At 41.3% G+C, this 25,000-nt stretch overlaps 2 protein-coding genes across 3 annotated transcripts in view; both read right to left on the bottom strand.

Annotated features, from left to right (window-relative positions):
- Window positions 1-11,465, bottom strand: part of LOC311072907 (serine/threonine-protein kinase DCLK2) — a 16,201-nt gene extending 4,736 nt beyond the window's left edge. For both annotated transcript variants that reach the window (XM_084098265.1, XM_084098264.1), the window contains exons 1-11: window positions 10,675-11,465; window positions 7,409-7,764; window positions 4,887-5,019; window positions 4,694-4,780; window positions 4,533-4,597; window positions 4,384-4,459; window positions 3,021-3,123; window positions 2,846-2,903; window positions 2,266-2,385; window positions 1,186-1,332; window positions 973-1,106 (exon numbers count right to left, since the gene is read on the bottom strand). In XM_084098265.1, the coding sequence (XP_083954391.1) occupies window positions 973-1,106; window positions 1,186-1,332; window positions 2,266-2,385; window positions 2,846-2,903; window positions 3,021-3,123; window positions 4,384-4,459; window positions 4,533-4,597; window positions 4,694-4,780; window positions 4,887-5,019; window positions 7,409-7,764; window positions 10,675-11,074 (1,679 nt within the window). In that variant the 5' untranslated portion in view covers window positions 11,075-11,465. The remainder of the gene's footprint in view (window positions 1-972; window positions 1,107-1,185; window positions 1,333-2,265; window positions 2,386-2,845; window positions 2,904-3,020; window positions 3,124-4,383; window positions 4,460-4,532; window positions 4,598-4,693; window positions 4,781-4,886; window positions 5,020-7,408; window positions 7,765-10,674) is intronic.
- Window positions 11,466-11,717: 252 nt separating this feature from the next.
- The window catches only part of LOC311072806 (F-box only protein 41), a 33,682-nt gene continuing 20,399 nt past the window's right edge, over window positions 11,718-25,000 (bottom strand). The window contains exons 5-14 of the mRNA XM_084098088.1: window positions 22,731-22,972; window positions 22,375-22,514; window positions 22,193-22,276; window positions 21,181-21,296; window positions 20,625-20,777; window positions 19,731-19,826; window positions 19,473-19,591; window positions 17,271-17,429; window positions 15,352-15,467; window positions 11,718-15,009 (exon numbers count right to left, since the gene is read on the bottom strand). Coding sequence (XP_083954214.1) covers window positions 14,950-15,009; window positions 15,352-15,467; window positions 17,271-17,429; window positions 19,473-19,591; window positions 19,731-19,826; window positions 20,625-20,777; window positions 21,181-21,296; window positions 22,193-22,276; window positions 22,375-22,514; window positions 22,731-22,972 — 1,285 coding nt within the window. The 3' untranslated portion in view covers window positions 11,718-14,949. The remainder of the gene's footprint in view (window positions 15,010-15,351; window positions 15,468-17,270; window positions 17,430-19,472; window positions 19,592-19,730; window positions 19,827-20,624; window positions 20,778-21,180; window positions 21,297-22,192; window positions 22,277-22,374; window positions 22,515-22,730; window positions 22,973-25,000) is intronic.

Raw genomic sequence — 25,000 nt, 5'->3', positions numbered from 1 at the left:
ATCGAGAGGAAAAAAAGGTTTTTGTATCAATAAAACGAAGGAAATCAAGATCATTATGGATGGAAGCTTGTTTCCACCACAGAATAAAAAAGGTAATTGCGAATTTTTATCTCACAATTCTGACTTTGTTTTCCTTGAAATTCCAACATTATATCTCACAATTATGAGAAATAAAGTCAGAATTGTGAGATAAACTCGAAATTGCGAGAAAGTCAGAATTGAGAAAAATTAAGTCTGAATTGCAAGAAATAAAGTCGGAATTGTGTGGAATAGAGTCGTAATTGCGAGAAAAATAAAGTCGGAATCACGATAAAGTCAGAATTTCGAAAAATAAAGTCGGAATTGCAAGAAAGTCAGAATAAAGAATAAAATCTCAAACGCACACACGCACATACACACACACACACACACACGCACATGCACACACTCATACTAACGCACACACTCATACTAACGCACACTCTCACAAACACACATACTCACACACAGGTATATATGAGGGTGGGGCAACCTGTCACTCACATGAGATCCACCAATAGCAAACCACAACCATTTAATCAATTCCCCACAGACAAAATCAAGCCCCGCCCACATTTGTTCTTGTTCCAGAAGCGTTTCACTCGGTGGAACTTTCACCAAAATTAAAATCAGAAAACAGAAAATATAGGAATAAAATTACTAATAAAAAGTATGATGGTTTCTCTGTGATTCTAAAATAACACTGCAAAAACTGATGTTCTTCCTCAGTGTTTCTGTCTTGTTTTCCAGTACCGATATCTAAACATTATTAAATCAAGATACATTTACTGGAGAAGAAAAATATTAAATCTCGTTTTCTGAAGTGAGTTCTGCAGAAAAATAAACGTAATACAAAAGAAAGCACGTTTATTTTTCTGACTCCTTTGGCAGAACTCCATACACACTTCATTTTGTGCAGTGTGCAGTGTATAAGTGTGTGTTGTAGAGTTTCACCCGCTCTCTGCGATGATCTCCGGCGCGACGTATGTCGGCGTCCCACAGACGGTGTGTAGCGGCCCCTCCACCACTGTAGCCAGACCGAAATCACCCAGCTTCAGAGACTTAGTGCCGTCAGGGTACTCACACACCTACACACACACACACACTGAGTGAGTGAGTGATTATGTGAGTGAGTGAGTGAGTGAGTGAGCGAGTGTGTGTGTGTACCAGCAGGTTCTCAGGTTTGATGTCTCTGTGTACGATGTTCATGTGGTGCAGGTATCTCAGTGCGCCGGTCAGGTTGAACAGCATGGCACTAGCGTCTCGCTCTGTGTACTTCGTGGAGGAAGTGATGGCGTCGAACAGATCACCGCCCTTCCCAAACACACACAACACACACAACATTACATACGCACTTATTAATGACGTGTTTTATCACTGAGGTGTCAAGCAAGTTTACTCACACACTCACTCACTCACTCACTCACTCACTCACACTCACTCACTCACTCACTCACACTCACTCACTCACTCACTCACTCACTCACACTCACTCACTCACTCACTCACTCACTCACTCACACTCACTCACTCACTCACTCACACACTCACTCACTCACTCACTCACTCACACTCACTCACTCACTCACTCACACTCACTCACTCACTCACTCACTCACTCACTCACTCACACTCTCACTCACTCTCACTCACTCACTCTCACTCACTCACACTCACTCACTCACTCTCACTCACTCACTCACTCACTCACACTCACTCTCACTCACTCACTCTCACTCACTCACTCTCACTCACTCTCACTCACTCACACTCACTCACTCACTCTCGCTCACTCTCACTCACTCACTCACTCACTCACACTCACTCACTCACTCACTCACACTCACTCACTCACACTCACTCACTCACTCACTCACACACACTCACTCACTCACTCACTCTCACACACTCACTCACTCACTCTCACTCACTCACACTCACTCACTCACTCTCGCTCACTCTCACTCACTCACTCACTCACACTCACTCACTCACTCACTCACTCACACTCACTCACTCACTCACTCACACACTCACACACTCACTCACTCACTCTCACTCACTCACTCACTCACTCACTCACACACACACACACTCACTCACTCACTCACTCACTCACTCTCACTCACTCACTCACTCTCACTCACTCACTCACTCACTCACTCACTCACACACACACACTCACTCACTCACTCACTCACTCACTCACTCACTCTCACACACTCACTCTCTCATTCACTCACTCACCTTTACCAGCTCCATGACCAGATACAGCTCAGTGGGCGTGTCCAACTCCTCAATTAGCATAATTATGCTGGGGTGGTGAACCCTGCGCAGTATCGCCACCTCATTGGCTATCAGGTGCTCCTGTCAACACCAGTCAACCAATCAGAATCTCTGCTGTGGATTTTCACAGTTGTGTTGTGAGTGAACAGGCAAACATGTCTGCCAGTAATCTGAGCCTCTATACAGTACGGAAACTAGTGAAAAATTATTTTGCTAAATAAAATGATCCTGTCAGAAGAATTGCGCGATAACTTTATTATTTATTTTTCTGTATCATCTCAGTGAGGTTTTACGCATGCGCAATAAGGTGAATTTAACGTCTGAAAACGCTAGTGTGGACGGAGAGCGATTTTAAACGAAAACGCCATTTTCAAATATATCCGGATTAATGTAAACGTACAGCCTCAATAACATGAATATCGGGGACAGACGTGCTGATGAGGTCACACTTTAATTAAGAGCCATTTTACTCTTTGAGAAGTTTAAGTGCTACTGGACGGTTTTGAAAGAGGCGCTAAAGATAAAACACACTGAAACGTACCTTTCCGCTGCATTTGGCCTTGTCTATGATCTTCAGCGCGTACTCCTGTCCTGTAGACCTGACATAAACACCAACCACATGAGATGAGCTGATAAATACATCAGTTCTGTAGATAATGTCTTAAATGTGTCCCTTTAGTGTGTGTGTGTGTGTGTGTGTGTGTGTGTGAGAATACCTCTCCACACACTCTCGGACGACAGCGAAGTTTCCATCGCCGATGACTTTCCCCACTTTGTACTTCTCACTGATGACAGACGACTGAACATCATTGCCATTCACTGCAGAGAGAGAGTGTGTGAAAATCAACAGCCAATCAGAACACACCTGGTGTTCCACATGCAGTTGTGTGGGATTTTGGATCAATGAGATTTCAATGAGATGAGAGCGGAGCGATATAAAATAGTGAATACTGTGGCGATTTAAGTTTTAATCCTGATTTGATGAAGTTTCCAGAAGATTGTGTTTTAGGCTCTTTTTTAGAGTGTGTGTGTGAGTGTGTGCCTATGATTGTGTGTGATTGTGTGTGTGTGTGTGAGTGAGTGTGTGAGAGAATGTGTGAGAGTGAGTGTGTGAGTGTATGAGTGTGAGAGTGTGTGTGAGAATGTGCAATTGAGTGAGTGAGTGTGTGAGTGCGAGTGTGTGTGAGTGAGTGAAAGTGTGAGTGAGTGTGTGTGTGAGTGTGAGAGAGTGAGAGTGTGTGCGTGTGAGTGAGTGTGAGAGTGAGTGAGTGTGTGAGTGAGTGAGAGTGTGAGTGAGTGAGTGTGAGAGTGTGAGTGAGTGAGTGTGTGTGTGTGAGTGAGTGAGTGTGTGTGTGTGAGAGTGTGAGTGAGTGAGTGTGAGAGTGTGAGTGAGTGAGTGTGTGTGTGTGAGAGTGTGAGTGAGTGAGTGTGAGAGTGTGAGTGAGTGAGTGTGAGTGAGTGAGAGTGTGAGTGAGAGTGAGTGAGTGTGTGTGTGTGAGAGTGTGAGTGAGTGAGTGAGAGTGAGTGTGTGTGAGAGTGTGAGTGAGTGTGAGAGTGTGAGTGAGTGAGTGTGAGAGTGTGAGTGAGTGAGTGTGAGAGTGTGAGTGAGTGAGTGTGAGAGTGTGTGTGAGAGTGTGAGTGAGTGAGTGTGAGAGTGTGAGTGAGTGAGTGTGTGTGTGTGAGAGTGTGAGTGAGTGAGAGTGTGAGTGAGTGAGAGTGAGTGTGTGTGAGAGTGTGAGTGAGTGAGTGTGAGAGTGTGAGTGAGTGAGTGTGTGTGTGTGAGAGTGTGAGTGAGTGAGTGTGAGAGTGTGAGTGAGTGAGTGTGTGAGTGTGAGTGTGTGAGAGTGTGTGTGAGTGTGAGTGAGTGTGAGTGAGAGAGTGAGAGTGTGAGTGAGTGTGAGTGAGTGAGAGTGAGAGTGTGTGAGTGAGTGTGAGAATGAGAATGAGAGTGAGTGAGTGTGAGTGAGAGTGAGAGTGAGTGAGTGTGTGTGAGAGTGAGTGAGTGTATGTGAGAGTGAGTGAGTGAGTGTGTGTGAGAGTGAGTGAGTGAGAGTGAGTGTGTGTGTGAGTGTGTTTTACCCTCCGGAGTGTGCTCTTCTTCATCATTGAGGTCTCTGGAGGGTGTCGGGGATGGAGACGCCTCATGAACGGACGTCTGAGGAAGAGAGATCGTGTCAAGCACACATTTAGAGGAAGTGTGTGTGAACAGCTTTCAGTCGCTCACTCACTTTACAGCTGCTGGGAGACTTCGATGACCTCATCGGCGGAGACTCGCTTCTCGGAGCCTCATTGGCTGAAGAACCATGAGCAGAATCTGCATCAAAACTCATGACTATCCAGTGGATTTAATGCTGCATGCAGAGTGTGTGTGTGTGTGTGTGTGTGTTACCAGATAAAGGTGATTTGGAGCGCGGGACTCCAGGGCTCTTGGTTCCTGCTGTCTTCGGAGGGACCGGCGGTCGAGATTTCTTGCACTCTGAGAAACAGTGTGTGTTGTGTTAGACAGTGTGTGTGTTTGTTAGACAGTGTGTGTGTTAGACAGTGTGTGTTAGACAGCTGTCCGTCTCTCAAATCTGTCTCACCATTAACGAACGCGGCCGCGGCGGCCTTCCCCGCGTGTCCAATGGCAGCGTCGTCCTGAGCGTAACGAAACTTCTCCAAACCGCACGCCATGAAAACATCATCATCACCGAAGAAATCCTGCAGACTCGTCAACTACAGGGAGAGAGAGAGAGAGAGAGAGAGAGAGAGAGAGACAGAGAGAGAGAGGGAGAGAGGGACAGAGAGAGAGGGACAGAGAGAGAGAGAGAGAGAGAGAGAGAGAGACAGAGAGAGAGAGACAGAGAGAGAGAGGGAGAGAGGGACAGAGAGAGAGAGAGAGAGAGGGACAGAGAGAGAGAGAGAGAGAGAGAGATGGAGAGAGGGACAGAGAGAGAGAGAGAGAGGGACAGAGAGAGAGAGAGAGAGAGAGAGATGGAGAGAGGGACAGAGAGAGAGAGAGAGAGACAGAGAGAGGGACAGAGAGAGAGAGAGAGGGACAGAGAGAGAGAGAGAGAGGGGGGGACAGAGAGAGAGAGAGAGAGAGACGGAGAGAGACAGAGAGAGAGAGACAGAGAGAGAGAGGGAGAGAGGGACAGAGAGAGAGAGAGAGAGAGGGACAGAGAGAGAGAGAGAGAGAGAGAGATGGAGAGAGGGACAGAGAGAGAGAGAGAGACAGAGAGAGGGACAGAGAGAGAGAGAGAGGGACAGAGAGAGAGAGAGAGAGAGGGGGACAGAGAGAGAGAGAGAGAGAGACGGAGAGAGGGACAGAGAGAGAGAGAGAGAGAGTGAGTTTGTAAGTGTGTGTGAGTGAGTGTGTGTGAGTGTGTGTGTGTATGTGTGTGTGTGTGTGAGAGTGAGTGTGTAAGTGTGAGTGAGAGAAAGTGTGTGTGTGAGTGAGTGTGTGTGAGAGTGTGTGTGTGTGTGTGTGTGTGTTAATAATGCTAAAATAACACTGATCTCGAAATGGCTCAAAATCTAATATTACTATTATCTGTCTAATATTACTATAAAATATGTCTCTAATATTAAACGTGACACAGCACTGTCAAAGAGTGAAGCATTATGGGAAAATGAAAGCAGAAATGAACACTGCAAAGGTGCGACCATGAACACACACAGTATTAGCGTTTGGAAAACCCCTCGTCTCTGCAGTGAGAGGCGCTCGGCATACAGATGAACCCTTCACTGAGTTCACTCGAGTGGACAGGGGGAAACCAGGTTACCATGGTAACCAGACGAGTCTCTCTCTCACACACACACACACACACACACACACAGTGTCATTAACTGTGAGTATCAGTGCAGAAACAGAGTCAGAGACAGGACGTCCTGGACGATCGACATACAGTGATTGTAGAGAGAGAGAGAGAGACACTCATCCGGACATAATTTAGAGAACGTCTCCCTCTTAAAGTCTCATTTATTATTCATCATCCATCAGCTGTCATTCACACATCAGACTGACCGCTTTCTGTCAGCATAAATTATGCTTATGTTCTTCTTTTGCATGTGATGAAAGCCGATTGAGCTCCAATTACGACCATAAAGCATCATAACAGTGACAGTTTATTGAGTCAGACTGAAATATAAGATAAGATGAAATATAAAGTATATAAATTTATAATAATATATAAAACAAATAATAATAATTTACACCAAAAGTGATGTATAAAGGGGATATTTGTTGTTAATGACCCAACAAGTTCGATTAAACCATCAAAATATGAGGAATATATTTAATATTTTTAAATATGAGGTGAGTAAATTATGACAGAAAGATAATTTCTGGGTGAACTGTCCCTTTAAATATTTTGGTTGGTTTCATGATGCTTTCAGCGACCAATCAGAGTGTTATTTACTAAAATCAGAAACGTTTTTCCTTTGCAGATGACATTTTTTTGATGACGTCAAAGCGTTTTCTGTAGTCAATAACTGTATCCCTTAAAACTCACATAAATACAATTTTTTCCTTTTTTAGTTGAAAATCAGTTTCCATCTCTGAAATCTCCTCTATATAATATTGTGTTGATGCTGGAGTTTTCAATATTATTGCAATGCTGTTATTTCTAAATAAAACTATTCAAAATCGGTTTCAGAAATTGAAATTGAAATGGAATAAGATATATCAGATGAACTTAATTTTTGTTTTGAAATGTTGAAGTAATAAAATTACTAAAACTGAAAAATCAAATAAATTAAAGCTATACAGAAATATAAAAAAATGGAACAAAATTAAAATAAACCCTACTTCAGTTAAAATGAAAACGGAAAATATAAAAGCAAATTCAAAATAATAATAATATAATAAAAAGCAGGTTTTCAAGGCACTTAAAAAAGAATAATACACAGATAGAAGTATATAATATATATAATAGTCCTGTCAAATCGATTAATCGCGATTAATCGCATTGAACATAAAAGTTTGTAAATATATATATGTGTGTGTCTATATATTTACATATCTAGATATATACATACACACATTAACAAACGTTTATGTTCGATGCGATTAATGGTGATTAATGAAGTCATTTTCCGTCCTGAGATGATGTGCGATGTGTACCTGTTTGCCGTCCAGCGTGTAGAGTCTCTTGACCACACCTGAGTCCAGCTTGATGGCCTCGGTGATGTCAGCGAGCACCTGGTCGAACGAGTGCGCCGTCTTCTTGTTCAGGAGAATCCTCACGGCCTTCCTCGGCTTCACGCCGCTCCGGATCACCGTCACCAGTTTGGGTTTGATAAAGTCTTTAGACTCCCTGGATTCCCCCGGTGCGCGAGGAGGCCCGGGACGCGAGGCTCCGACCACTGGCCCCGCCCCCAGGCCAAGCCCCGCCCCCCTCGATCCCCAGTTAGGGTTGACGTTCTTGGTGTAGTCCACCTTCCTGTAGGGCTCGTTCGAGGCGCACACGTAACTCTCACCTGTGGTCGGAGAATGTCAGATTAGTTGGGTTATTGTTTGCTCAGCTAAAATATTTCCTTAAGTCCCCCTGTAGTCAATCATTTTATCCCTTAAAACTCATCTTTGATCACCGAAATGACATATTGAAACTTTTTTTCCTTGAAAAAAATGTCTTCATTCCTTTAAAATAGCTTGAATGTACTGTAACTCGACACCCTTGCTTCATTTAGTATGCAATATTTCAACTTGATTGTTTTTATAATCTTTTAATTTGACATTTTTATGTTTTTTTTAATTACTTATTTTAATTTTACATTTTAATTTTATTTAAAAATATTTACATTTTACATTTGGTTTTTATTATTTATTTACATTTTAGATTTTGTTTTGTTTTAAACTATTTTTTAAAAGATTTTTCTGTTTTATTTTGAAATGATTTAATCTCACATTTTGTTGTTTTTATCGTAAAATTACTTTTAAATTTAAATTTGTTTTGTTTTAAATATTTTCAATTTTAATATTTTTTATTTAAAAATGATTTACTTCAAATTTACTTTTTTATGTTTTATTATAAATTACTTTTGTTTATTAAAACAGTTTTATATAAATAATATTTAAATTTCCAATTTTTGTTTTGTTTTTAACTATATATGTTTTATTTTAAATTGTTTATTTTATCTCACATTTTCATGTTTTTTTTATAAAATAATTTATTTTTAACTTACATTTGTTTTGTTTGAAAATAATTTATTTTACCTTTACATTTTTATGTTTCATTTCATTAATTTCTCATACAAACTCACCAACCCCAGTCTGGGAAACTCTGATATAGAAAGGCCTTTTCTAAGTGGTTTCCATGGTTACAAAAGCAAAGTCTGACCACCATCACCGTGCCGGCTAGACTTTATTCCCTGGATGTGAAAACGCTGATGCAGTGATTGATGCTCCTGCTGGTCATCCACTTACTGACCCCCGGTCGCCATGGCAACACGACCCCAGGGGTCAAATCAGCATCATTACGTGCCAGGTGTGAACGTGCACATCTGTGCGTGTCTGTAACACTATAATCCACAGACTGAAATCCCTTATTTTCAGATCAGTCCAGAAACACAAAGCGAGCAGCTGAATCTCTGTTTCTGCTGAACATCAGCTCAAGCTCACATGGACTTCCTCAAGGTCAAAGACTCCAGATGTTTAAGTAAAATATCAGCTGTGTGATTCTCCTGCACGTGTCACTGTTAAACTCCTTTAAATCTCCAACACAATTTCTCTGATAGAGTCTCTTATTCTCACCAAGGCTGCTTTATTTGATCAAAAATACAGTAAAAATGTGAAATATTATTCTAATGTAAATCAGCTGTTTTCTATGTGAATATACAGTAAAGTGTAATTTATTCCTGTGATCAAAGCTGAATTTCCATCATCATTACTCCAGTCTTCAGTGTCACATGATCCTTCACAAATCGTGTGTATAATATGATGATTCTCAGAAATCGGTTTCTGCACCTTTAATTTCTTAATGTTTATTTAGTTTTAGTTTTATCTTAGCCTAAACTTTTGAATGATAGTGCATCGCGTTGAAGCAGCACAGCTGTTTTTTAACATTATATATATATATATTATAATAACAATAAATGTTTCTTGAGCATCAAATCCTCATATTAGAGTGATTTGTGAAGGATCATGTGACACTGAAGACTGGAGTAATGATGCTGAAAATTCAGCTTTGATCACAGGAATAAATTACACTTTACTGTATATTCACATAGAAAACAGTTATTTTAAATTGTAAAAATATTTCACATTTTTACTGTATTTTTGATCAAATAAACGCAGCCTTGGTGAGCAGAAGAATTAAAAATCGTAATTATCGCACACCGGTGTGTATTTGAAGTGGGAGGAGCATCGATATATGAATATCCATGACATACTGATACATGCATGAAGATGATTACAACACAAACCCTTCATCTTTAGAAAACTTCAGACTGCCGATTGTGCAAAAAACACGAAGCACTGACTGCAGAAACATGATATATTATAAAGGCCCGACAACTGTTTCAATAAAGGTTTAAAGGACAGCAGATCTGAATGAGCTCGTCTATCAGAGTTAACACACATCAACCGGCGTTAAGTGCACGAGCTGGAGCTATTGATCGTGTGTGTGTGTGTGTGTGTGTGTGTGGGACGAGACTCTCTCTCTCTAATGACTGATCAATCAGACTGTGTCGTTCACTGATTAATGATCTAAAGTCACTTACATTCACTCACTCATTCAGGCTCAGCTGATTAACAGAAGCGCTCAGGAAAATAACTCAAACATATGGATATTTTTTTGGACATAAAAAATGATGCCTGTTTAAGTACCGTTAAGATGAACTGTGTCATAATTTTATATGACGAAATTCTCATTATTGCACTTGATTTGTTAATTTACAGTAAATATATTTTAAAATCAATATATATTATACATACAATAATAATAAATAATACTGTGTAATGTTATAAATAATATTACATAATCCCTTTAAATCTGTTTAATATTACAGTATATATATATATATATATATATATATATATATATATATAATTTGCCATTTTATGTATAGGCCTATTTGCCTAACCCTAACCCAATTTGTAATATTGATATATTAAAACATAACATAATATATATATATATATAGGCTTATATATATCACACACACACACACACACACACATAGCCTATATATATATATTTCGAAAGAAAAAGCTAGATTTAACTATTTTTAACCATTTCACTGCACACGTTTGTAATATGTAGCCTGAGTGACAGATGAAGAGCCTTGAGGAGCCATTATGGACCATTGCGGGGATTCGAACCTGCGACCGTTCAGCCCTTATATGGTCATAACTCACACAGTGACCTAATATCCCCATGAGTGTCTGACCTTCCACCAGCTCCTCCAGGCTCGCGATCTTCCTCGCGCCGTCCGCGCTGTAGATGTTGCGCACACCTTGCGGCAGGTGCAGGTTATCCGTGAGCGCGCGCGTCAGCTCGGCCAGGAGCGCGTCCATTGATCTGAAGCGGTCGTTGGACACCGCGTACACCAGACCCTTGAAATACCGGTCCCCGTTCCGGTAGAACCGAACCTTCTTGGCTCGCTTCTCGGAGCTGAGCGTCTGGAGCGTGCGCGTGCGGTAGAAGCTGCAGTTCGCGCTGTGCGCGGGACTCGGTACCAGACTGCTCGCGCGAGAACCCGAGCCGCCCGAAACCGCCGCGCGTTTGGAGCGGTGCGCCTTGTCCCGCTCGTCAAAGTGCTCGAGCTCGATGCTTCTGCTGAGAGACATTTTTCCCGACTTTTCCCAAAGGTTTTTATAACGCTTTTATATCGTTAAAGTCCGCTATTGTCATCAGCGCGAGCGGACGCGCCGCTCTCCCCGCTGCGCGTTTACCGGGCGCACGAGCATCATTTACATCAACACAAAAGCAGTCCGGCGTTTTTTTTTCCGCGTTCAAACGGCCATTCGAATAGAGGATGGGAAATATTCCAGATGATTCTGCTGGGGAATAATAAATGACAAGCTCGGACGTCAGCTGTTGTCCACAAAAACCTGGATAAACAGGAAAATCCTGGTCAAACGGGATATTCCATTGAGACACCGATAAAAAAAATCCCGATCCGCCCTGAACCGAAAGCGGTGTGTGTGTGCGGTTTTTAGGCGCGCGCCCCGCTGTAACCGGGCAGCATGGCCGTACACGGGAGCGCGCAGCCCGTTCCTCCACCCCGGCGCGCGACACCCCGCTGCAGGTGAGCGTGTGGCGCGCGCATCAGACTCTTCCGCGCGGTCTTAATGCCGTCTGACAAGACAGTAAGTGGGTCATACACATCAGAAAAACAAAGTGATGTTTGACGTTGCTGTTTTTAAAACATGAAAGTACTGATCTATTTTTATATTCTTATTTGAGTCACAAATAAACAGCAAGATTGCATCAGAGAGAATTCATTTTTAATCGTCTGTTCCACTGCTTCCACCAGAGGGCAGCCTAACGCTGTTTACACGGTAGTTTTTTCTTTTTACAACTGCTTTAATACACGCTAAAATGAAAAGAATAACACAGTTCGTGAAACCTGAGCAAAACCTCAGCCCAGATCTGCACTACTACACACACATTCTCAGCCTCACACTCTTTCGCAAAACACTACACACTTCAGACTCTTTACACTCCACATTAGACAGAAGTATTTGGCATTTCGAGCCTTGTTTTTAATAATCAGTCGTTAAAAACATTATAAAATAAAATAAAGATTATTGAAATAGGTTTTACAAGAAAATACTATTTCATTCTTTATACTTCATTTCAATTCAATTATTTCCACTTTGTAATTAATTGTGAAATATAGCAATTTTTGTGTGGAAATTGTGTCTACACCAAATTTATACATACAAAATGGCGGTAACTCTATTTGGTAACACTTTATTTTACAACGTCCTTGTTACATATGTACTTACCGTAGTAATAACAGTAAATTATGCATAATAACATGCAACTAACCCTCAACCAAACCCTTATCCTACCCTAACCCTATAGTAAGTACATGTAGTTCATTAATATTACTCAGTACTTAAATATATAATTACACTGTAACAATTACACCTTAAAATGAAGTGTAACCAAAATGACAACACGTTAAAAATGGCAATGCTCAAGTTTATTTATTTCTTTGTTTTGCACTTGCATGTAAATGCACCATAAAGGTTTTTGTTAAATGAGGTAATATTCACCTGGATATCTCAAATAATTATCTCAAGCTTTGTTTAATTAGTCCTTAACTCACTAATACTTCACAGAGGAGTTTAATAAGCTCCAACACAGACACTTCATTAATCAAACACAGTCAAACGTGACAAAGAATCTGCACATTTATTGCTGCACATCTAATGCTAATAACACTGATAAACATCATCATTTATATGACATTAGCCTCTCTTTTTAAAGTTTCCAAGTGACAAAGATCAGAATAAAAAGATGAAAAGTGTGAGATGATTAATTACTTTGTGCCATAAAAGAGGGAGGAATATAAATACCACCACTGGTTTTAGAATATTTCAATAGCGTCTGTGTTTCTCATTAGAGAATAAAAACATCCGTTTGTTTCAGATTGTTCACAGTTCAGATTGTCTAAAAGCTGCTGTCAGGATATTTTTAGGATTATCATTTGCATCATAAAGCACAGCTTTGGTCTAAAGGAAAGATGATCACCACTGATGACCAGCCGTTTATATAGTCATTAAACTCCATATCTGAGACTTGACCTCACGGGACTCTTCACTCTGTGCATGATCTGGATTTCAGGTTTTTCCTCTTAATAAATAGTTCTGATAGTCCCGTGTTTCTTGGGAATATCCCGGACGAGCCCCCAATATGTTAGATTGAGGCTTCGGATAGCTTTGGTCTACAGGAAAAATGTTTAAAAAATTGAGTGTTCATCAGAGGTGTCCAAGACCTCAGGACTGTTGTCGCACTTGAACCATGAATACACAAAAAAATTAATGGATTCGAGGAGTTTTGTGGTTGGAATTTAAAAAAGTAACAAATCCTTCCGTCTCGGGTCAGTTTGACCCCCTTAGGAATGCTTCAGGACACATAGAAAAACCTAAAAATGCTCAAAGTTCAAACTAAAAATGATCAAACTTTACCAAAAAAATGATTGTATAATGTCTACATGTGTATCTGAATGCAGACTGAAGTTAACTGACTTTAGGACCCAGAGGAACAGCTCATTTGCTCATATAGAGCTATAAGGCCATCTAGACTCATGAAATATCATCTTATATTATTATTTTTCCACAAGAGGTCGGCAAAGACACACAATGTAAGATATTTAGAGCTGGATTAAAAGGGTCATGCATGAAATTGTGAGTTATTTTGAATTTAAGTTGAAAGAATGTGAGGAATGTGCTTAAATTAATATTTATTTATTATTTATTGATCAAATCTAGTAATTTAAAGGTGAAGAAAATAAAAAATCTCCAAAAACAATTAAATTAAATAATTGAAAAATTATAATAATTGGTCTAATTATAATCAATTGAATAATTGAAACAAATAAAAAAAATATCAAAATGAAATAATATAAGCTTTCTGAAAAAAAAAATGAAAAAAAAAGAGGTATAATTTTAGGGTTCCGGGTCATTTTTGACCCGCGAGGGAAGGATGAGGGTAAAATAGTCATAAATCTTGTCATTTCCAAACTGAAAACTCCATATCTGAGACTGAGACCGGGACTCTTCACTCTTTTCATGGGCTGGGTTTCAGGTTTTTCCTCTTAATAAATAGTTCTGAAAGTCCCGTGTTTCTTGGGAATATCCCGGACGAGCCCCTAATATGTTAGATTGAGGCTTTGAAAATGAATCAGAAATGAACAAATTCATATTTTTCCCGTGACGTCACACACGTAGAAGTGTGTGATTTCGGACACAGCTAATGAATAACACACACAGCCGTTAATCAGATTGAGTCCAGATTCCTGCCGTTTGCTTTGGTGAAGACGCCTGGAGGAAGACCTGTGTGTTCATGCAAATGACTTCTATAACATTTACTGATACTTCACAAGTTGGCACTATGATCAGATATAGTATAATCCGAGTATTTGCGGCGTCCGGGAAGAACTGCCGTGGATCAGAGGATATCCGGCTCTGGGATGAGCCTCCTCTCACACGGGTTTGTAGATCATCTTCCTCATGAACTTTGCTCATAAAACATCATTTATTGCGACATTACAACTACGACTAACCACTATCATAATATATTTGTGTTATATTCCTAAAACTACTTTATTATAAAAAAAATCAACAGACCTGAGTATGTTTAGTTATATTGTGCATCTGTCTCAAATCTAAACCTCCCCATGCTCAAAAGTGCCTTATTTGATTGTGTTTGTGTGTGTGCGTATGTGTGTGTGTGTCTATGCGTGTGTGTGCGTGTGTGCACGTGTGTGCAAGTGTTTGTTCATGTGTGTGTGTATGTTTGTGCATGTGTGTGTGCATTTGTGTGTGTGTGTGTCTGTGCGTGTGTGCAAGTGTGTGTGTGTGTGTGTGTGCAAGTGTTTGTTCATGTACGTGTGTGTGTGTGTGCATGTGTGCGCGCGTGTGTGTGTGTGTTTGTGCATGTGTGCATCAGATTGTCACAGTGAATCAGAAACACACATCTGACGTGATCCTCAGGGTTTGTCCACCTTGATCTGCAGGACGTCACTCAGACCCGGTCGCTTTCTCAACGCCTGAGGAAATCAAATACATTTAATTACAATCAGACACACGCAACAAATATATTAATTTCATGACAATTTTGAGATACACACTCTTTAAAAATAAAGGTTCCAAAAGGAGGTTTTTACATTCCTCGAACCTTTTGTGGAAAAAGTTTTTTTTCTTAGTGTGAAGAACATTTTAAAAACCTTTCCTGGAATGGAAGATTCCAAGGATGCTGAAGGTTCTCTATGGAACCACTGATGCCAATAGAGAACGTTTATTTTTAAGAGTGTGAGTGAGTTCAGTATCTGATTAGTGTATATCTGGGACATTAGCCGTATGAGAAGTCCAGTATTTCTGCAGTGATTCACCTGTAGGTTGTTGACAATCTCCTCAAATAATCTCTTGGCTTCCTCGTTGTCAGCATCCTCGAAGTAATCAGCGATACACAACTGAACCACGACACACTTGAGATTGACACACACATCTCACACACACAGAGAGAGAGAGCAGCTGCGTCAGACGTGTCTCACTACACGTATTTCTGTATGTCAACCAACACACAAAATCACACTCTCTTTGCTTAAATAGATGCAACACTAAAGAGAACTTCCGAATGTCGGGCTCAGACTCAGAGTAAATATTTTCGCTGTTGTTTGTGAACTCCTGCGGCAGAGTTAGGCTCAGTCCTCTGATGATGGTCACTCACCTGTGAAGAGCAGTACGGCTGTGGCGGTGTGTGTGTGTGTGTGTGTGTGTGTGTGTAGTGCTCACCTGTGAAGAGCAGTACGGCTGTGGCGGTGTGTGTGTGTGCTCACCTGTGAAGAGCAGTACGGCTGTGGCGGTGTGTGTGTGTGTGTGTGTGTGTGTGTAGTGCTCACCTGTGAAGAGCAGTACGGCTGTGGCGGTGTGTGTGTGTGTGTGTAGTGCTCACCTGTGAAGAGCAGTACGACTGTGGCGGTGTGTGTGTGTGTGTGTAGTGCTCACCTGTGAAGAGCAGTACGGCTGTGGCGGTGTGTGTGTGTGTGTGTGCTCACCTGTGAAGAGCAGTACGGCTGTGGCGGTGTGTGTGTGTGTGTGTGCTCACCTGTGAAGAGCAGTACGGCTGTGGCGGTGTGTGTGTGTGTGTGTGTGTGTGTGTGTAGTGCTCACCTGTGAAGAGCAGTACGGCTGTGGCGGTGTGTGTGTGTGTGTGTAGTGCTCACCTGTGAAGAGCAGTACGACTGTGGCGGTGTGTGTGTGTGTGTGTAGTGCTCACCTGTGAAGAGCAGTACGGCTGTGGCGGTGTGTGTGTGTGTGTGTGTGTAGTGCTCACCTGTGAAGAGCAGTACGGCTGTGGCGGTGTGTGTGTGTGTGTGTGTGTGTGTGTGTGTGTAGTGCTCACCTGTGAAGAGCAGTACGGCTGTGGCTGTGTGTGTGTGTGTGTGTAGTGCTCACCTGTGAAGAGCAGTATGGCTGTGGCGGTGTGTGTGTGTGTGTGTGTGTAGTGCCCACCTGTGAAGTGCAGTATGGCTGTGGCGGTGTGTGTGTGTGTGTGCTCACCTGTGAAGAGCAGTACGGCTGTGGCGGTGTGTGTGTGTGTGTGTGTAGTGCTCACCTGTGAAGAGCAGTACGGCTGTGGCGGTGTGTGTGTGTGTGTGTGTGTAGTGCTCACCTGTGAAGAGCAGTACGGCTGTGGCGGTGTGTGTGTGTGTGTGTGTGTAGTGCTCACCTGTGAAGTGCAGTATGGCTGTGGCAGTGTGTGTGTGTGTGTGTGTAGTGCTCACCTGTGAAGAGCAGTACGGCTGTGGCGGTGTGTGTGTGTGTGTGTGTGTAGTGCTCACCTGTGAAGAGCAGTATGGCTGTGGCAGTGTGTGTGTGTGTGTAGTGCTCACCTGTGAAGAGCAGTATGGCTGTGGCAGTGTGTGTGTGTGTGTAGTGCTCACCTGTGAAGTGCAGTATGGCTTTGGCAGTGACAGGAGTGGAGATGAAGGAGAGTGTGTGTGTGTGTGTGTGTGTGTGTGTGTGGTGCTCACCTGTGAAGTGCAGTATGGCTTTGGCGGTGACAGGAGTGGAGATGAAGGAGTGTGTGTGTGTGTGTGTGTGTGTGTGTGTGTGTAGTGCTCACCTGTGAAGTGCAGTATGGCTTTGGCAGTGACAGGAGTGGAGATGAAGGAGAGTGTGTGTGTGTGTGTGTGTGTGTGTGTGTGTGTGTGTGTGTGCTCACCTGTGAAGTGCAGTATGGCTTTGGCAGTGACAGGAGTGGAGATGAAGGAGAGTGTGTGTGTGTGTGTGTGTGTGTGGTGCTCACCTGTGAAGTGCAGTATGGCTTTGGCGGTGACAGGAGTGGAGATGAAGGAGAGTGTGTGAAGCTGCTGAAGCCCGTCTCTGCAGATCTCCACCGCTCCCTCCCGGTTCAGCTCGTTCATGTGATCCAGCTCCAGCACACACACATTCACACAGTTCCTCACTGCGTGGAGACAAACACACACTCATTGTGTGTAACCCATCACAAGTTACTTGAGTTATGTAATCAGATTACTTTTAAAATTTACAACAAAATATCAGTTACTTTATCAAATAAGTATCACTTTCTCACTTTGTTTTCCCATGTATTGACTGACAGCTCTTCTGTCCCCATGTTGAGACAAATCGAAGTGCAGAGGCGTCATAAGCGTTAAAAAAATAAGCCCAGCCCATGTGAAAAAAAGTAACGCAAAAGTAACGTAACGCATTACTTTTCTAAAAAAGTAACTAAATAACGCAATATTGTAAAGCATTACTTTTCAGAGTAACTTTCTCCAACTCTGGTAACACATACTGGGGTCGTATTCTGCTTTATTACAGATCTTCATCTGTCTTCAGTGTGTAATGTTGCTGTTTGAGCATGAAAAAGTGAGTTATTCTCTATATCAGTGTCAGTGTTTCTGAACTCCTGAAACGCCTCCATTGTATCTTGAGTTTCTTCCGGGAACGAACACGTCACAATATTCCTCATTATAATAATTAATACGCAGAATAAAGGGGCGGGGCCTGGGTGAGTTAGTTAGTAGTGTGTTAAACTGGCGGTTATGGTAAAGGGCGGGACATTTCCCAAACACACTCGAAGCGCTCGACCAATCACAACACACTGCTCCAGCCGACCAATCAGAGCACAGTGTGCTTTTCAGGAGGAGGGGCTTCATAGAGACAGGAACTAAACAGAGCGTTACTGACAGACTGACAAACTTTTAAAAAATGAAAGTTTAAAAAGGTTATAGAAGTTTAAGTTTACTGTAAACCAAATGTATTGTACTAAACATTTATTTTCTTTTAAACTAAATGTATATTTTACTAAATAATTTTGACTCTAAGATTGCTATAAAAACTAAGCCAAATGTCCAACCAAATCGTTTTCCAAATTTAAAATTGATTTCACAAAAAAAAAAGATTTTGTTCAGGCGCTCTCCTGTCACAAATTAATACATTTCTGTCACAATATCACTTCTATCACAAAACAGCAGCCACATATGCAACCTTGAGTCTCAGACCTTTCCAACCATATGCATTTGTCAAGATTAGAAAAAGATTTGAAAATAGTAATGATATAGTATATTTTTTGAAATATGAAAGATGATGAAAAATTGTGATAGGTAAAAAGGCAATACAAAAGCTGACAGTTAACAGGTTAAAGGGATAGTTCACCCAAAAATGATATTTAAGCCATGATTTACTCACCCTCAAGCCGTTCGAGATGCATATGTCAATCTTTTTTCAGACGAACACATTTTCAGTTATTTTAGAAAATGTCTTAGATCTTTCAGTGGTTATAATGTGAAGCAATGGGGTCCAGCTGATTCAAGTCGCAAAATGTGCATGCATCCTTCACAAAAGTAATCCATCCGGCTCCAGGGGGATAAACGAAGGCCTTCTGAGGGTAATCCGTGCGGTTTTGTCGTAAAAATATACATATTTAAAACTTTATAAACGAAAATAACTGGCTTCCGGTGGCGGTCGGTGCGCGTTCATGGAGATGGTTGCTGGCATATGACGTAGGACGTAACGCAGGAAGCGTCGTGACGTAGAACGAGCGTGACAGCGCAGCCAGAGAGCAGAGCAAAGCAAAACTCTACGTTCGCTCTACGTCACGACGTCATTCATCTCCATGAACCCGCGCCGACCGCCACCGGAAGCCAGTTATTTTCGTTTATAAAGTTTTAAATATGTATATTTTTACGACAAAACCGCACGGATTACCCTCAGAAGGCCTTCGTTTATCCCCCTGGAGCCGGATGGATTATTTTTGTGAAGGATGCATGCACATTTTGCGACTTGAATCAGCTGGACCCCATTGCTTCACATTATAACCACTGAAAGATCTAAGACATTTTCTAAAATAACTGAAAATGTGTTCGTCTGAAAAAAGATTGAAATATGCATCTCAAACGGCTTGAGGGTGAGTAAATCATGGCTTAAATATCATTTTTGGGGCGAACTATCCCTTTAATGTGAATAAAACATGCCTGTCACTCACCCAAAGAGGCCAATCCCTGGATGCCACAGCTAGCCCCGCCCACTCCCACCCGACACAGGTTTGGCCAGCATCGACCAATCGTCTGCAAGCATCGGTTGCTAAAGCGATTGGGCTGCATACTGAAGGAAAAAGAGGCGGGAAATCACCGATCATGTGACAAGGCAAGGCAAGTTTATTTATATAGCACATTTCGAAGCTCTAGGAATGGAAGTGAAATACTCCACTATAACCGACGCTCAGATAAAGACAGACGCTCACCACGGCTGTAGAGGAGCGATCCGAAGTGTTGTGACATCCCGGCATCCCGCTCCCAGAGCCCAGATCACCTCCTGTCCCGCCGGATCCGACGCGCTTCTGCAAACACCAGAACAGCTGCTGTACAAATATAGTATTTATTCATTTAGTCATAGTATTCATAGTGTTTAGTCATGTGTGCGCTCGCTAAAGACCTGCGACTCCACCGAGTACGGCACTTAAAGGATTAGTTCACTTTCAAAAAATTTTTTTGCTGATAATTTACTCAACCCCGATGTCATCCAAGATATCCATGTCTTTCTTTCAATAGTCGAAAAGAAATTAAGATTTTTGAGGAAAACATTCCAGGATTTTTCTCCATATAATGGACTTCAATGGCAACCAACTATACCAATGTTTAAAGAAGGTTCAAATGACCGTCTCAATGCAGCTTCAGAGTCTCGAAACGATCCCAGTCGAGAAATAAGGGTCTTAACTAGCGAAACGATCGGTCATTTTATAAAAAAAATAATATATATATATATACTTTTTAACCACAAATGCCCGTCGTGTACCATCTCTGAGATGCGCCACGCATTGCGTCGTCATGTTATTCTTATTACCCTTATTTCTCGACTGGGATCGTCTATCTATCTATCTATCTATCTATCTATCTATCTATCTATCTATCTATCAGTCTGTCTATCTATCTATCTATCTATCTATCTATCTATCTATCTATCAGTCTGTCTATCTATCTATCTATCTATCTTTGTGTCTTTATACGAATATATACAACCTAAAAAAATCGTTCTCCAATGTTTTGATAATGTAATATCAAATATCTATTTATGAGATGTGAATCAGCTTGTGCATCATCATCATGATTATATTGGCGTGTGTGAATCTTCATGTCACCTGTATGTGAGAGACTGCAGCGCTCGACAGTGACAGCTGACGAGCCACAGCGACCTGTCCGTCAGGATGTTGGAGCAATGAGAGACGCTCAGAGACACAAGACTCCGCCCAGCTGACTTAAGCACCGCCTCCAGCCCCGCCTCCAGCCCACCCCTCCACACAGAGAGATACAGCACAAACATCTCATTAAATATTATATTTAAAAAGAATTGTCAAGTCAAGTTACAGTTATTTATATAGAGCTTTTTACAATACAGATTGCTTCAAAGCAGCTTTACAGTGATAACAGGAAAATAATGCAACACTGTGTTTCTAGAAGAAAATAACGTCACAGTCCAGCTTAAGTGAGTTTAGTGATGTTTCATTTTTGTTGTAAAAAAGTTATTAATTTAGTTCATTTATATATATATAGCCGCTCTGGAGTAAACTGTGATGTCTTCATCCAGCTCAGTTCAGCGAAAAAGGCGATTGTATACCAGTCATGATTTTTAAGGATATACAGTGTAAGCTGTGGGCTCAGAGACTGGAAATCCCTGCATATTAGTGTGTGTTTTACCTTGTGCTCCGCTGGTACTCGTCTTTGCTTTCTTTCTTGCCACGAGATCGAGGTTTGAGGTTGTGAAGAACAAGAGACTGAGTCTGACAGCACCACTGAGACAGAGTCATCAAAAACTACACACACACACACACACACACACACACACACACACACACACAAGGTTAGTATGACTAAGGTTAGTATGAAGCCTTTGCTCTCTGCTGCCCTCTAGAGGATCGGCTGGTGTTGTAGCTGTAGTTAGCTGAGTTAGTTATTGAGACGTGAATTTGAATTTTTCTGATATAGTCTTCTAGATATTTTTGATTACATTCATTTTGAGTGAATTTTGTGTTGTTTTATTTCAGCAATTTATGTTTCTGCAGTTTCTGTGTGTGTGTGTGTGTGTGTGTGTGTGAGTGTGTTTGTGTGAGTGTGTTCATGTTTTGCTACCCCTTCGGTGTCTTAAACATGAATGCACCCTGAATCATTGGGACATGTGTGTGAGTGAGAGAGTGTGTGTGTGTGTGTGTGTGTATTTGTATGTGTGTGTTGATGTGTGTACTTGGCTGTGAGTGTGAGTGATAGAGTGTGTGTGTGTGTGTGTGTGTTTGTATGTGTGTGTTTATGTGTGTACGTGGCTGTGTGTGTGTGTGTGTGTGTGTGTGAGTGAGTGAGAGAGAGTGTGTGTGTGTGTGTGTGTGTGTGTGAGAGAGTGAGTGAGTGAGTGAGTGAGTGAGAGAGTATGTGTTTGTGTTTGTATGTGTGTTTGTATGTGTGTGTTTATGTGTGTGTGTGTGCGTGTCTAGCTATACTGAGGACCAAATGTCTCCACAAGGAGAGTAAAACTTGAGATTCTCTACTTTTTGCTAGTTTGCTAAATTGATTAACAAACATAATAAAAATGTGTTTTTTTGAAGATGTAAAAAAAATGCAGAAAGTTGTGTGTGACGGGTAGGTTTAGGTGTAAGGAGAGAATATACAATTTGTACAGTATGTGTGTGTGTGTGTGTGTGTGTGTGTGTTGTCTTGCCTTTGATGACACACGTGCGTTCTCAAGTGTTACTCTGGTCCAAACAGCAGGATGACGTGCGACGCTGCGCCAGTCCTTACACACCTGAAACACACACACACACACACACACACACTTGATAATCACCATTAAAGTACACACAACAACATTTAACATAATATTCTCAACACACACACACACACCTCAGCGACGGTGAGTAGGGAGCGTGTGTCCAGGTAAATAAACACACAGAATAGAGCAGCTTTCTGCCGCAGACGCTCTGAACACACCATCGATTCCCTGCGTCTGCTCACACACCAGTGAAGCCCCGACAGATCCTGACCTGTAGAGGACAACACACAACACACTGACTTATCAGACATTACACAACCTAGCAACCACATAGCAACCATCCAGAGTTGACTAGCAACCACATAGCATCCACCCAGAGTTGCCTAGCAACCGCCTAGAAACCATCCAGAGTTGCCTAGCAACCACATAGCAACCATCTAGAGTTGCCTAGCAACCACATAGCAACACCATGGACTCGTGGCTTTACCCATGCGACTGTAGGTCCTGCATCCGGTGTGTTGTTGTGTGTCGTCCTGTGAGTCTGCGGTGTAAAGGGACCAGTTGTCTGAATCTGCGTCTGTGTGTGTGTGTTGGATCAGCCAGGGCGAGTCAGAACCGCTGTCGGGACCCTCGACTCCTTCACACAACACATGCTGATACTGTTGTCCGTCCCAGTGACCCTCACAACCGCCCGAACCCACAGACAGCGTCCGAAGCCTCCGCTCACACCTGTAGAGACACATCATTTCATTCACAGATCACACTTCTTTTAAACCTTCGACAAAATCACACAGGAACATTCAGATCTGCATTCTGAGCCAGAGAGAGCCGTTGTCATGTATAGATATGAAACAGCTTCACACACAGTCTTTTCAACCACACAGTTTCATCATTTCTGTCTTACAATCATTCAGATTATCACAGAAGAACTGGGATAAAAGTTTATAGATCGGATATAAACACTGATGTCTACAGTAGTGATCAATATCCAGTAAATCACCTTTTAATAGAAACTTGACGCTTCAAATAATGATTGTATCATTGCATCGTTACACCAGTAGGTGGCGACAAGTGACTGTTAAAACATGTGTTTGTCATTGAATCATTCACTCAAGAGATTCGTTCAAAAACACTGATTCTTCCAGTAATGAAACAAGTGAAGTCTTTATGAGTGAGTCACTGAATCATTCACTCAAGAGATTCGTTCAAAAACACTGATTCTTCCAGTAATGAAACAAGTGAAGTCTATATGAGTGAGTCACTGAATCATTCACTCAAGAGAATTATTCCGAAACGCTGATTCATCCAATAATTAAACAAGTGAAGTCTTTATGAGTGAGTTATTGAATCATTCACTCAAGAGATTTGTTCTGAAACGCTGATTCTTCCAGTAATTAAACAAGTGAAGTCTTTATGAGTGAGTCACTGAATCATTCACTCAAGATATTCGTTCAAAAACACTGATTCTTCCAGTAATTAAACAAGTGAAGTCTTTATGAGTGACTCACTGAATCATTCACTCAAGAGATTTGTTCAAAAACACTGATTCTTCCAGTAATGAAACAAGTGAAGTCTTTATGAGTGAGTCACTGAATCATTCACTCAAGAGATTCGTTCAAAAACACTGATTCTTCCAGTAATTAAACAAGTGAAGTCTATATGAGTGAGTCACTGAATCATTCACTCAAGAGATTCGTTCAAAAACACTGATTCTTCCAGTAATGAAACAAGTGAAGTCTTTATGAGTGAGTCACTGAATCATTCACTCAAGAGATTCGTTCAAAAACACTGATTCTTCCAGTAATTAAACAAGTGAAGTCTATATGAGTGAGTCACTGAATCATTCACTCAAGAGATTCGTTCAAAAACACTGATTCTTCCAGTAATTAAACAAGTGAAGTCTATATGAGTGAGTCACTGAATCATTCACTCAAGAGATTCGTTCAAAAACACTGATTCTTCCAGTAATTAAACAAGTGAAGTCTATATGAGTGAGTCATTGAATCATTCACTCAAGAGAATTTTTCAAAAACGCTGATTCATCCAGTAATGAAACAAGGGTGCGTCCGAAACCGCATACTCTCTTGAGTAGGTACTTATTTTTAATAAATAATAACTTCACGACCACAAAACATATGCTCTATATAGTATGAATGTGTGCAGTATGAAAGTAATCCGGTCATACTACATTCGTCATATTCAAGAGATTTGTTCAAAAACGCAGATTCATTCAGAATTAAAACAAGTGAAGCATTTATTAAAGAATGAGTCATCGAATCATTCATTCACACTGATTTTTTACAAATATTTAAATATACTGCAGGAATTAAGATTTTGTCTTAATTATTAATTAATTATTTTGTTTAGTTTTCTATTCAGAAAAGCACATTATTTTCCACTTTATTTACAAAATATTCATCTCCAACGCGTTCACGAGAGCAGCACGACACTGTGTGATGCGAGAGCAGACGTTGTTGCGTGAATGCGTTTGAGATTAATATTTTGTAAATAAAGTGCTAAATTATGTTTTTTTGCACATACAAAACACTCGTGACGCTTCGTAACATTGAGGTTAAACCACTGGAGTCGCATGGATTACTTTAACGATGTGTTCCTGCGGCTTGACAGTGGTAGTTGCGTAGCCTGTCAATGGAGGGACCGAAAGTTCTCAGATTTAATCAAAAATATCTTTATTTGTGTGCCAAAGATGAACGAAAGTCTTACGAGTTTGGAACGACGTGAGGGTGAATAATTAAT

This window comes from Abramis brama (genome assembly GCF_963993115.1).
Source record: "Abramis brama genome assembly, chromosome: 22".
Lineage (NCBI taxonomy): Eukaryota > Metazoa > Chordata > Actinopteri > Cypriniformes > Leuciscidae > Abramis > Abramis brama.
The sequence above is the reverse complement of the archived record's forward strand: the minus strand, read 5'-3'. Positions and strand labels throughout refer to the sequence as shown.